A 14,255-nucleotide genomic window follows, 5' to 3' on the forward strand; every position below is an offset into this window, starting at 1 on the left:
CCCATCATATTTTACAGATGGGGGCAATATTTTGAACGATTCTATTTTATATTCATTTATTGCTGTACTCTGTAAAATTTGAAAAGTATTTAATAAATAATTGTATTTAAGAACTGGCAACAAAATACAGTAGTAAAAAAAACTCTGTGGTTCACACATTGAAACATGTTAGTAGATGACTTAATTACCGCCAATTCTAGTAACGAGACTGTTAATATACATTATACAGGGAGGGGACCAAAAGTCAGTACCCATAAACGGATTAAACGTTTTTTTTTAAACGGATTAAACGTTAATTGGTCAAGAGAAGCCCTAACACTCCTGGCTTGACAATACAAGAATGAAATCATAACCTAGAAATCAGATACGAAAACCGTGAAGAAACAAATATCATAATTTAAGCTAAGTCTCTCGGGAAACGAAGTGCATCTATATTAACTAAGAATTTAGCAATCTCTTTTAAAAGCTTTGGTTGAGTGAATATGAGATCCATTCCCTCGAAGAGGTTGGTTTTAGCTTCAGGGCTAAGGCGGTCCCTGTTGTCTTGGTAGAGGGGGCAGGTTCTAAGCACATGAACCTCATCTTCAATTATGGGATCAAAGAATGGTAACTCTGCCATGTACTCCAGAGTGTTCTTGTCCTTAGTGGAACATGTAGGACAGATACGATTTAGGATATTGTTTCTTCTGACTTGTCCATGGCGTCCCGTTTCAATATTTAGGCGGTGAGAGCTAGTCCTTATTTGGGCTAGTCTTTTTGACTGGTTATATGGAAGATAGAGAGAGAGGTATTTTTCACAACCAAAACTTGATTTAATCGAATTGTAATATCCAAGTTTTCTGTTGAGCTGTCTCTCTTCATCCCATTGCGTTCTAAAGCAAGAACGGAGAACATCTCGTTTCTGAATGGGTGATAGTTGCCTTTCGTTCGTTTCTGCCAGAAATTGATTCTGCCAGAAATTGATTCATATGTTGGGTCTTAAACCACCTCTGTGTTTCATATTTAAGACCTGTAACTTTGCAGATGGTATACTGTAACTACTCATTCGAGGATTCCGTCACCAAAATTTGAGAATTCGATTTTCGGGGGCCACACCCAATCAACATTGAATTAATTATACTCGTGTTTGTGAACATGTTACAGACTTCTTTGTAACATATTGCCATAGGTCATTAAATCCGGAATATAATCTGAAAAGATGGTGCGAAATGGATTTAAAATGACGAAGTTATCAAGCAATTTGTTTATCTCGTTAGAAAAATCGATTGGGTAATCAATGATTACCCAATCACTAATCATGTGATAGTATGCTACGACACCGCAATTGGGCTCTCTGTACGATTCCCATAATGCAGATCTAGTTTCATCCCAATCACCTGATCACACGTAATGAACAAACTCGTTATGCTTTATATCTCGGTCATCTGAGAAGCTATAACTCTCATTTTTTTCAGGGTATGTAATTTGAATAGTCAAACACAATTCAATACAATTTGGCTAGATCTGATCATTTAATCTATCAAATAAATTCGAAAATGAATTACCTTCATTCGAAAAACATGAACACGAATATTCTTTAATTTGATGTATTCCTCGAATGAGTGGTGAAACTAGGTCCTACCAGAAAGAATTATCTCAATCGGGCACTCCGTGACTGAGCTATAAAGGCCAAATTTAAGTATGTTCACTAACTTTTGCCCCCCCCCCCCCCCCCCCCCTGTAATATGCAAGGATATTTACCCTACTGAGTTGGACATAGTAATAACAAATTATTAATTTGTCTACTACGTTCCTAGATTTAGATATTAATATTTTTAATACCCGTTTTTATACTAAATTATTTGAAAAAATATGTTACTTCAGTTTTAAAGTTGTTACTTTTCCTTTTGTAGGATTTTGTAGTGGGATTTTAAGTTTTCAGCTGTTCTTGCATGCTAGTTGCTACAGTACCTATATTCTAAATTATATTTTACAATTGAATGTGTCTAGTAACATAATACTTTATCATTATTTTTCATTTATCTGAGGTGTAGTATTGCCAGATCTCAGTTCCTTTTGCTACTTTGTATTGATGTTACAGAGTTTTATATAAACAGGAACAGATGTAACAGATTCAATATATTTTGCCACTTGCCATTGGGTGGCAAGTCCTATTTATCCCATCCTGATAGTTTTACAGACTCTCAAATAGTAGTATTGTTTTGATTACTAAAATAGATTTTATCTTTACTTTTAAATTTCAATCAGCCATTGGTTATAAAATTCAACTGTGGTTATAATGGATTTTGAGTCAAGTTCTATGGCCCCTACAATCTGCATGCACTGAATAAGGTACTAACAAGTAACCAATAACCATAGGTACCCAAAGAACTGATAAAAATTCTAAAATAATAAATGATATAAGAACCACAAAAAAGTTAAGCTAAGCCACAAAAATCCTATATCCATTAACATGAGTCATGACAACACCGTGTATGTAAACCTCAGTAGGGTGGTTCAGAAAACTGAAAGCTTTGAAGCTAAAGCGTTTGAATTTGGAGTTGGAGAGAGGCTGTGGGTCTAAATCTGTGTTGATAAACTTAAAGGTCGAGTCCTCGATGCATCCTTCCTTGACAAGGTCATAAGACAAGCTCCCTTCATCCTCAGTCTGACCGTCTGTTGCCTGCACGTTGACCACTACCAGAAAAAGATTTGGGTCTTTTGAATCCAACGAAACCTCCATATAGATATCATCGTTAATTAGAGGCATAAATTCAAACGGAAAGTTAACAAACTTTTCAGCAAAATTATCTTCTTTATAGAGATCTAGAAGGAACCGTAGCAAACCAGCACCCTCCACTCTTTCAACTACAGTTTCTCCAGCTACCTCCCAGGAGCCGTAGTCAGTCACTCCTATGCTGCTGTAGGAACACTCGAATCCTATTTTGAGATTTCTTCCTCTATGAATCCCGTTATTGTAATCAACTTTGTTTGGGATACCTGTCATCTGGTTTTTGTAAATGATGTGTGTGTTATTGAATGAGACCGTTGTACCGCATTTATCCAAGTCCGTTTTGATTTCTTGGGAGTCTCCCTCAAACTTGCAATCTTTGCCTTTAAGTCGTATTGTTTGAAAACTACCCTTATTTGCTAGGGACAACTTCATTGCGTTACCACCACAGTCCACTGTTGCGACTGAAGACAACAAAATGTAAGTCATCACTTACAGAAGGAAGAAGGAAGAAATCAGTTTTTAACTCGAGTGATTTCTAGAAAGAGATAGCGTTCAAATCCTGTCTGTTCTCTGAACTCTGATTCGTAAGACATATTGGAACAGTCTGTATTGGATCAGTCTGTTTGTCCAAATTTATTTAATTGTGCAGAGATACGCCTAGCATTGACATATCAATCCCGGATAATATGATTTCAATACTTGACGGGTGATACTCGTAAAATATTTGTTCCAAGACCGTCGACGAGTCCAACTCGGCGCGTGTCTTGGTAGGTTATAAACCTACAATACCATACCAGTTTAGATTTAGTACCGACGGTAATTCTTGGTAATATGATTATTAGACAATTGAAACACGGTTAACGAACAATGAACATGTAAAGTTTACTTAACACATATTTGATGCTCGGTTAAAGAAGGATATTTATGGCGCCAGATTTATAGCTCCAGTATGAAAAAGTGAAAAAGAAACTTGTAAGCGAAAGAGAAACTTGTAAGAATTCTTACTGTATTGACAGGCGTCTTGAGAAGTAGATCCGGCAGCAGAGATCTTCCTATCGGGACAATCAGTACACAAAGTAGCTTCAGGACCACTGTAGGTGTTCTCTCTACATTGACGACATCCGTATGTAGTCATGTAGTTTCCAGCCGTGCATGGAGCTGCAAAATTTTGTTTTGATGCTTCTGGCTTCTATTAAACATAAAACATATCACAATGCTGGCAAGCATTACCGTTGCCATTATATTCACAATACTATTTACCCCCTATACTATTATATCCCCTTTATTGTTTTCCAGGCATTAAGACTCATCGAAAGTAGTTCAGCAGGTATATTTAAATTCAAAACATTCTAATTCAATGTTAAAGATGACAGGAATAAAAAATAGTTATGTGGAGGTTTTTAAGAAATTTGCGCAAAATACGCGCCAGCATGTTATACGAAATTAGGTAAAAAACCCAGATCGCCATATTCAGGTGCCTTAAAATCACAATGATGGCAAGCATTACCGTTGCCATTATATTCACAATACTATTGACCCCCTATACTGTTATATCCCCTTTATTGTTTTCCAGGCATTAAGACTCATCGAAAGTAGTTCAGCAGGTATATTTAAGTTCAAAACATTCTAATTCAATGTTAAAGATGACAGGAATAAAATATAGTTATGTGGAGGTTTTTTGAGAAATTTGCGCAAAATACGCGCCAGCATGTTTGATGTTATACGAAATTAGGTAAAAACCCCAAAATCGCCATATTCAGGTGCCTTAAAAACCATGTTAAAATTGAGTTAGAGATCTGAAACTTTGCAGGGCGTCTAGACCTTGTCCAAATCGGCTGTAAAAAATGTTATGTTTCAGGAGTATCGGGAAGTGGGTTTTCTGGAACCCTTGTTTTACAACAGATTGTCGTGAAGTAAATCGCTCTTTCTAAATCGCTCGCCCAAATTTTAAGAAATTCTTGTGAAAAGGCCCTTTGGTTGTGAAATTAATCTTAATCGGTGTATTTTTGGACGCTGATTCCGAATCACCCCCGGCCATGACGTAGGGTAAAAATGCTTCGGCCCTGGAGAGTTATGGGCAAGGGCTAGGATAGCTTATGAATAGTTTCGGGGTTAAGTTACAGTTAGGCTAATTTAAAGTCTATCTAAAACTATTTTGTTCGTCTGCAAAACTGTAAAAACCAACGTCACGTGATAATTTTTGGGCGAGCGGATAAGTAAAACTAAAACTAAAAACCGTACTTTGTACCAAAATTTAAAAACTTATTTTCTTTTCTATTTTGTTAATATAAAGACGATAAGATCGCGCGATACCAGATACGTGAGCGATTGGCCTTACTATCAATTATTTAACGGGTGATACTTGTAGGTTTACAACCTAGAAGTAGGTCGCCCAAAAATTATCACGTGACTTTGGTTTTTATGGTTTTGCACCCGAACAAAACGGTTTTAGATAAACCCTTATATTTATAATCCCAACCCTAACCCTAACCCTAACCATAACCCCAAAGCCATTTATAACCACAACCCTATATAACCGTAACCCGAGCCCTAAACAATCAAATTCGTGTTTTACTAGCCTGTCACGGGATTGTAGGTTTATAACCTACCAGGACGCGCGCCGAGTTGGACTCGTCGACGGTCCAATATATGGAACAGATATTTTACGAGTATCACCCGTTAATCACGTGACCAAAACAGTTGTTTGCCCATAACTCTCCAGGGAAGAATTTTTACCCTACGTCATAGCAATACGCCAATGGGGGATGATTCGGAATCACCGTCCATAAATACACCCAATAATATTACTATCAGTATCATATATATCATTTATATCATTTTAAACTAATTACAACACTACAAATCTTTGATTCACGATGTCAATCCTTCGCAGCTCGGTGAGGCACAGTGGTGCATCTTGCCGATCTACCGATGTGGTTGCGAGAAGCATTATTTGATGCGCGCGCGACCCAGTAGTGCATTGCGCTACAATACAAATCTATTACATTTATTGATAGGCGGTGCACGATAAAAATAAACTTGCTCGGATTTTCAAAATTTTTGTACCATCGTTTTCTAGAGACTGTGAGAATTTTCACAGTACCAAATTTATCATACCTTTTTGGAATGATCAGTGAGTTTCGCCTAGGTGCCATATTTGATGGTGCGCGGCTTTTGGAGCAAAATTAGGTGTAAAATGTAAAAGTCGCGTAATTTGACGAAATTCATTGATTTTTGTCGTATTATTCTGTCATATCTTCGGTTCCTGAACATGAATCATGCTGAAAATTTGTCAGAACCTTCCAATCATACTTAACTACCGAACCTAATTTAGTTGGGAGAGATTGGCCTTGATTTTTTTTTTTTTTTTTTGAAACTTTTACAAAATAGCAAGTATACAAATGTACAGCAATTCGAACAAACATATAAAATGGGCCGAAATGTATAAATGCTATAAAGCGTGGGTCAGTGAAACAAGTACAGAGGACAACTTTCAGAACAAAAGTTTTTTGGCCGCCCAAAGTCTCAATAACATCACCTCCACCTAGTAATTATGAAATGTGAAAAGTGTGAAACAATCAAATAATAATAAATCAGGGTGAGAATCCCTGCCACGTTTTTGGTCAGCTTCGCCGGGGCTCATGTCTTTCCTCGAGGGAGCATTAGTGTCTACAGAAAAACTGACAAATCCTAGCGAAGTCCAATCCGAACCACATCTTCCATCAGAGGTGGTGCGGGGTCAGCTGGTTACTGAACGGATTGGCCTGGAGAAAAGCATAGTCCTGTTATTCTAAAGTTAACCATAGAGGGGGTCAGGCGCTGTTCGCTCACGGCTGGTTCTTGGAGCCAACACCCTCGGCCCCACAGAAGTGGGAGCACTGTCGGTGGTGGCACACCCAGATAACGGACAGTGTCTCTCCTTCTTTCTTCTTGGACTTGCATTGTTGCTGGTGAGTCAGCTGGCAACAGTGTACCATACTTTCATATTCATGTTTTCTTCCCCACTTCTCCTACACCTCACTTTTACTCACTCATTCACTCACATGCCGCCTTAGGGCCGCTACCAGTTAGAGGGGATCTAACAATCAGACAAACTGCCAGCCTTAAGGCCGCTACCAGTTAGAGGGGATCTAACAATCAGACAAACTGCCAGCTATTGGAGATATAGCACTTAGATTATTACCAGCAAACGTAAAATTAGCAATAATTACGTGAACAAAGAAATTGCCAAATTGCGACAAAAAAAGGGTCTACTCAAAATTCAAATATCGCATGTAAACTCGTGAATCAGCACTTTAGTATAGCGCGGAAATTGAGCCGCGCAAAGACAAAGATATAACACAAAAACAACAAAGATATGGGAGAATTACATCGGAGGCTCAGGCATGCCTGGTAGGTTCCTGTCAGCCCACCAGAATGACAGGGGGCAGCCTGTTCTATCGAGTACCCGGGAGAACATCCAGGCATGGGTGGTGTTCTCCCGTGAACGAGCATTATGACAGTTTCCCTTACGGGAAACGTCGCTCACCAGGCTTTATCCTCTGGAGGGGCGGGATCACTAGCCCATGCCAAGTGACCCAAACCTACTGACACCTACAACCAGAGGAACCCCAATAGACGTTAGTCACTAACTGACGGACGTAGCCTCCCAATAGGGAGGTAAAGTGGGTGCCCCAACATTAAAAAAAAAAAAATCAAATAATAATGTATGTATATAATATAATTGCCTCTCAAATACAGATAACGTCCGTTAACTCTTAAAATACCCCTACAAGTGCATATTATACTGATCGGTGGTGTCCGAGAAACATGAATTACGTCATCATGGTGTCTTCTTAACCCGGCTACAGACCTTTCCGTTACGGATGTAGTGGTCGAGATGAGTCTGTTCAGCCCTCTTCTTCTTCAGGTCAGTTACCACGTTCTTCCTTGCTGCACGCTCTTCACTGGATCTATCAGGACAGATCCATACATTTTTGTGTGCATCAGCCATCTTCAGTCTCCCTGTTTTCATCAGAATCTGATGAACTGCTGTTGAGCTTGGGACGGTGATCTTGACTGGTCGGATAGCCGTACCTGGCCTCTTCCAGCCGACTCTAGTCGCTTCAAAATGAGGTTTCTCCCCGATCTCCTCCAATAGTGCGGTAACCAGAGCTGGTAGCTGTTCTTCATCCTCTTCTTTCAGACCAAACACTATCAGATTCTTGCTCCTGTCCTCCTCTGCAGCCACACTCTTCATTACATTCTTCAGAATTTTACTGTTGCAGACTGCGCCACTTGTGCTGTTCTTTTGTACAGCTGCACTGTAGCTCTTAATCCCTGTCTCCACCGTTGTTTGTACTGTCTCTTCAACTGACGTCTTAAACAACTGTAGTTGTTCGTCCTTCTGCACTAGCAACTGGTCCTGCAACCTGACCATCTTTTCCTTGTCTGCTAGTGCTTCCGTCTTGAGGCACTCAACGATTTCCATCATAGCGCTCATCTGACTACTCTGCCGTCGTACGAGGTCTGCTGCTTGCATAACCCAGTTTGCCATATACCTTTTATAGATAGACGGAGACATGAGTATTTCCTGGTCCATATTTCCACGAATTTCGAAGTTTTCTAATTTCAGTTCTCTTGCCATCGAAGTGAACCATCTTTCAGCACAGCCCTCTACATCTTCCTTTTCTTCGTAGTTGAAATCCTTGATTTTCTTCTGAGATCGGGTCAAATTCAGATCATCCTCCATGGTGTACTCGTATAATAATGTACAATTACACACGCAAAGGCTAACTACGCGGTGGCAGCAAACTGAACTTATCGCTAAGTTACAAAAGATAAGGGAGCTCGATAATTGCAACGTAAGCTACACACACTACACACACTACGATTAAGGGGTCTAAAAATGACAAAATAGGCATAAATTCGTTGATAACTCAAATTCTGAGCATCGAAATTGCTCAAACTAAATTAGGTTCAGTAGAACATAAGTGTTTACGTAAGCTGACCAAATTTCAACAAAATTGTTATATGGGAAGTATCATAACTTTTCGATTGTTTCCAAAATAATGTGCTGGCCGAAATAAGAGCTAAAAACCATTCAATGGTCAGCGCGCGCGTTTTATTGTCGATGGCGCACTGCCTAATATTGAGAAAATTATGTAATGTAACGTGATGGAGGTTCTTTAAGCGGGCAATTCCAGTCCAAACCCTGGAAACATGACATAAAGGATTTGTTTTACTTGTTGCATGAAAAGCACTAATATATACCCTCAGGGCCTTTTCACAAGAATGTTCTTAAAATTTGGGCGCGCGATTTGGTGGGAGCGCCTAAAATGACTCGTCCAGATCCTGTCTTAACCTTCTTAAATTGGACATAACTCACTAGCTGAAGTAGCTCCGATACGTCCGTCAGAATAGAACCTAGGTAAGACTGGCCTCCAGCTCGCCATTTTCGAGATTCATGCAAATCGAGGTTGTTCAAAGGGTGTTGGATGTTTAGTTCGACAAAATACCGGTGAAAATTATTTCGTAGGCCCTAAAATTACATATTCAGATCAATTTTAAGTTACCCTGAAAACCACATAATATTGAACGCAGGTGCATCAAAGAAGGAATATATTAGAACTTGTTGTTTTAACTATTTAAAATTTGTTGTTTTTAAATGATTCTTGAAGTGGAGCTATGAGTACCGTGACGCTGATTTAAATCGCTAGGTAATTTTTGGGCCCCCTTTTTCTCCACCAATAAAACTTTAAAGACCCATACCGTTTGGAAGACTGTATAAATAAATAACTCATTACATTTTCACTTAAATTTTAGCTTTTGTAGTGTGCTTCCTGCTCAACGATGATATCGACTAATTTTTGTTAAACGTTTGATACAGTCCTGAATTGTTCATGTGCAGTACCACATGATATATATATATAATACCAGTAGCGAGCATTTTGCGTATATTCGTACATTGAACGCATACCAGACGATCATCCGATTTCATACTTATTTGATAGTTTTTATTTTGATTTCGCTTCCATATTTTTCCTACTGTATAGTATAGTATAGTACTATGTTTTACAGTATGCACTGTATCCTAGGAAGTTTCTTGAACTTTTAACAGGTACCCCTCCTCATTTAACCCTCAATTAAGTTTCCTATCATTCGGCTGAGTCGACCGATGACATCGCATAGATCGCATAGATCCAATGGATCCTTAGCTACTCCCTAGACTAGGTGACACTGGGATTCGAACCCTGAACCTTCTGCGCAGAAGGCGGATGCTCTAACCACTAGGCCACCTAGCCCCTTAGATATACTGTGTCAAACACTTTTTTGTTCTTCTTTATTGAAATTATGGTGTTACAATTGCAATTTAATTAAGAATAGGAATTATATTCAGGAGGTTCTGAAATTTCATGGAAACTTTTAGTTTCTTAATATATCACCTATATTTATAATCACCTAATATTATTTTGTAATTTGTATCGACAAATATCGTTTTATAGTTATAAAGTTACATATTATCTATTAATTGTTTTAGTATTTGTGATTAATTTGTATTGATTTATTATTTGTGACTTATAAATTAGTAACCATTATATTACCGTCTAAAAATTATTGTCAAAAATTAATTTTATGAAGGAGTAGGTTTTCAGTGGATGCGAATTTGTATATTCATTCATTGCTTGTTTAATTTGTTTTTTGTGTTTAATTTACGATTATTTGTATTTGAGATTCTGCGATTAAATTTATTTTGTTGATTGTAATGTTGTGATATTGCATAATTTATTGTAAATATAATATATGTAGTATTGCTGTTCCACTACTACAGAAATAATCCCGATAACACTCGACCTCTGCCTGATCCAGAGGATATCACCATTTTACCTTCACACAGACATCGAACGCTGTACGAAGATGACGATCAGACCTCATTAAATATAATATATGTTTCAGAATTATGTGATGTAACGCGATGTAAGTATTTTAAGCGGGCATATCCTGTCCAAACCCAGGATGCACGACATAAGGAATTTGTTTTAACTTGTTTGTATGAAAAGCATTAAAGGACCAGTTAACTGAAAAAAAAGTTATCGTCATGTAGTAGTAGTAGTAAGTAGTAGTAAACCCGCGATGGGGTGGCATGTGCCTCAATAAAAATATTACAATCATTTATTATTATATCAATTTATCGTTAAATATTTCAAAAATATCAATAACGTATGGTTGATCCTTCACACTTGGTAAAATATATAAAAATAAAGTTAATCTACACTAAAGAATAAATAATCTATATTATATAAATCAACAATATTAACTCCCCATCTTCTTGTAGTCATTTATCAAAGCGGTAGAAATCCAAGTAATTTTAGTACGCGGTGCGCAAGGAATTTCGTTTAAAAAATGTGTGGCAGTGAAAATTGAAAAATAAGTTGCAGAATAAATTGCAGTGACTGACTGTCAAATGCATTATCGCAGTTCATTTATTTGACTGCACTAACGTTTAGGATTCTTACAGCTGTTATATTTTGCTAATATTTTGTTTAAAAGTTGTAAAGGACAAAGTTCTTGTCCGTCCACGAAAGGTTTTCTAGGTCAAGTTTTTGTTTGTCCTGTAAGTAACGTACAATGTTGTCCTTGTATGAATTAATAAACTTATCTTGTAACTTAGGTACGTTGAAGGGAAGGATTTTATTTATTTCGTTTATCGTGTTGTTATATAATCGTGGTCCTACGTTAGAGATGCTATAATCGGTGATCCGTAATCTGTTGAACTTAATTTCAAAATACTTTGGATTTCTCCTTTCCGTTTGTCTAAGCGGTGATTTTTCAAATATACTACAGATACTCGATGGTGCTACTCCCATATAAACCTTGTGCATCAAAGTTAGACAGCTTTTAGCAATGAGATTAGGAAGAGCTAAAATTCCTATTTTGTTGAAGATGGATTTTGTGTGAGATGGTAGTTTACGTTTTTCTTTGTCGTAAAAATAGTTATGATATTCTGAATCAGTGGCGCGAATAGCTTTCTTTTGAGCAGAGAATAAAGACTGAATGGAATTTAAAGATTTAGTACCCCAAACAGTAGCGCAGTAATACAGGTGAGATTGAATTAAACTATTGTATAGCATTTTTTGAGCTTTATTCGGAATGGAACTTTTAAGTTTCATCATTACGCCTGCATTTCTGGATATTTTAGTCTTTAACTGTTTAATGTGCTGGCTCCAGCTAAGTTTTGAGTCAATAATGACACCTAAAAATCGTTCATGTTCACTTTTCACTAGTCGCTGTCCTTCTATACTAATATTTATATCCTCTGGTAATCTGTTAGTGAATATCATGTATTTAGTTTTTCCTACATTAAGTTTAAGACCGTTGTTTTTAACCCATGTCTGTACAGTATTTAAAACTCTGTTTGCACGCATGTTCAGTTCAGTGTACGTGTCGGCAGAAACGATGATGTTTGCATCATCAGCGAAGAAAATATAATGGGCTATATCGCTTACATTTGCAAGGTCGTTTATGTAAATAATGAACAATATAGGACCAAGAATGGACCCTTGAGGAACTCCATGTTCCAATCCCATTTTTTCTGAACTGCAACCGTTGACGTGAACATACTGTTTCCGGTTAGTTAGATAAGACTCCAACCAGGATAAGCTAAGGCCTCTTACACCATAGTGCTCCATCTTATGTAGCAGTATCTCACTGTCTACTAGGTCAAACGCCTTGGAGAAGTCAAGAAGCAGTAATGCTGACACTTGCTTCCTTTCATATTTTGACAGATTGTGACAAATAGCAAACTAAGCAACGAGTCGAAATTCCTAAATCTCTAACTGCTCTCTAACGCGTGTAAATAGCGTTTGTATTATTTTGGCGATGACGTCCCTCTTGCGCGCAGAGTAGCTCGTGAGACTGTATTTTACAGGTAAAAAATGAACATAATACAATCTTTTCCCCCGAATAACTCGAAAAGTAAGTAATTTAGGGTACATGTTGCTTCATAAGTTGTATATAAACATGGCCATTCTGCACAATTTGCACACATTCGAAAACCTTTAGGGCCTTCATAGCCCAATTAACCAGATACCCATAGTTTTGCATGATTTCTGGAACCGAAAATCAGTTTTTCGCCAATAACTGAAAAAGTAAGCACTTTAAGGCATATGTTTGTTCGTAAGTCATATATTAATATGCTAATTGCGGTTCTTTTGCATCCTGTCTGAAGACTCCATCACGATCATATCGAAAATGGGCTTAGCACCACGCCCAAAATGGTTTTTGGCGAATTTATCGAAAAGTAAGGATTTTAGGCCATGTGTTGCTCAATAACTCCTATATAAACATGCATATGCGGCTTCGTTCAAGCCTATTTTGAAGTCTCTACGACCTTCAGAAGCAAGGGGTCGGTTACGTTATTGGGTCAATATGGGCGTGGCCCTCCTGGGTTTTCTCCACGGTCAAAAAAATGTCTCCAAACGAAAATCGTTTCATCATAACTTCGGGAAGGTCTGTGCAAAGTTTCGTGAGTATTAGAACATTTGCAGGTTCATTTCCATAAATGTCCATAAATGACTGGACTACACAACTTTAGAGTTAACTTTAGAGAAACTCATAAGTCATTTATCTCAAATTAAGCTGTTAGTGTCCATGATCAACCTCTGGCGACAATGTTTTGCGTGAAATGTAAAAATCAGGAGTAATATAAAAAAGGTATTTTTAGATTAAAGTGCTAGCTCATAGTTTTAGAATTGTATAGATTAACGTTGGTCATTTAGCCATCTAACAATCGATCGTGCCGTAATATATGGCCAGAGAATAATAGGGTCTTGCCCTACAAAAAATCTAAGACAGCTAGCGCGCTCTAGCTGTCTTAGGAGGCAATTTCTAAGACAGCTAGAAATGAGGGTTGATGCGCGCTAGCTGTCGTAGGTAGCTGTCTTAAAAAACTGAGCTAGCTACGACAGCTAGCAATGACAGTTTAACCCCCATTATAATGAGGGTTTATAGATTTTGCGTCGCGCAAATAATGCCACGTAAATTGTTGTCATTATCACGTTTATTTATAAAATACAGGTTCGGTTTCCGCGCGCAGAGAATTAATCCGAAATTTTGGCCTAGTTTTCGAAAAAAATTTGTCAATTTTTAAGGCCCGATATCCTTTATTTTGTTTATAAACTGAGTTGAATTTGCTTTGGTATGATAGGTGGCATATGAACTAACCTTTCCAGCCAGTTTTGAATGATTCTAGGTCTCTTTGCCTAACTGGACTAGCGCCTAAATCCATGAATTAGGCCATAAGACCAGTTAGTTCAGGCGACCGTTTGGGGTCTAATACTACTTTAAATTGAAGTTTAACAGACCAACAGTCCACCTTTAGTCGCTTGGCCTAACTGGACTGACGGGCTACAGTGTGATGAGACCCGTACGTGCACCGTTTTACTCACCATGAGCTGACAAAGCATGCTATATGAGCCCGATGACGTGCTTCGACGAGTAAGTGGCCATGCTGACGTGATCCATGCCTATATCTCTCATCAATAAAGAGCTCGTTAGCTCACAC

The 14,255-nt window shown here is 38.0% G+C and overlaps 1 protein-coding gene across 2 annotated transcripts in view; it reads right to left on the reverse strand.

Moving 5' to 3' along the window:
- Nucleotides 1–14,255, reverse strand: part of LOC134819497 (uncharacterized) — a 64,965-nt gene that overhangs the window by 11,749 nt on the left and 38,961 nt on the right. Inside the window, exon 14 of one of the 2 annotated variants that reach the window (XM_063829452.1) lies at nt 3,719–3,871. The exons of the other annotated variant lie outside the window; for it this stretch is intronic. Within the exon in view, the coding sequence (XP_063685522.1) occupies nt 3,719–3,871 (153 nt within the window). The remainder of the gene's footprint in view (nt 1–3,718; nt 3,872–14,255) is intronic. 2 annotated transcript variants of the gene reach the window in all.

The sequence above is a fragment of the Bolinopsis microptera genome, chromosome 8, assembly GCF_026151205.1.
Source record: "Bolinopsis microptera isolate Bmic1 chromosome 8, MBARI_Bmic_1.0, whole genome shotgun sequence".
Lineage (NCBI taxonomy): Eukaryota > Metazoa > Ctenophora > Tentaculata > Lobata > Bolinopsidae > Bolinopsis > Bolinopsis microptera.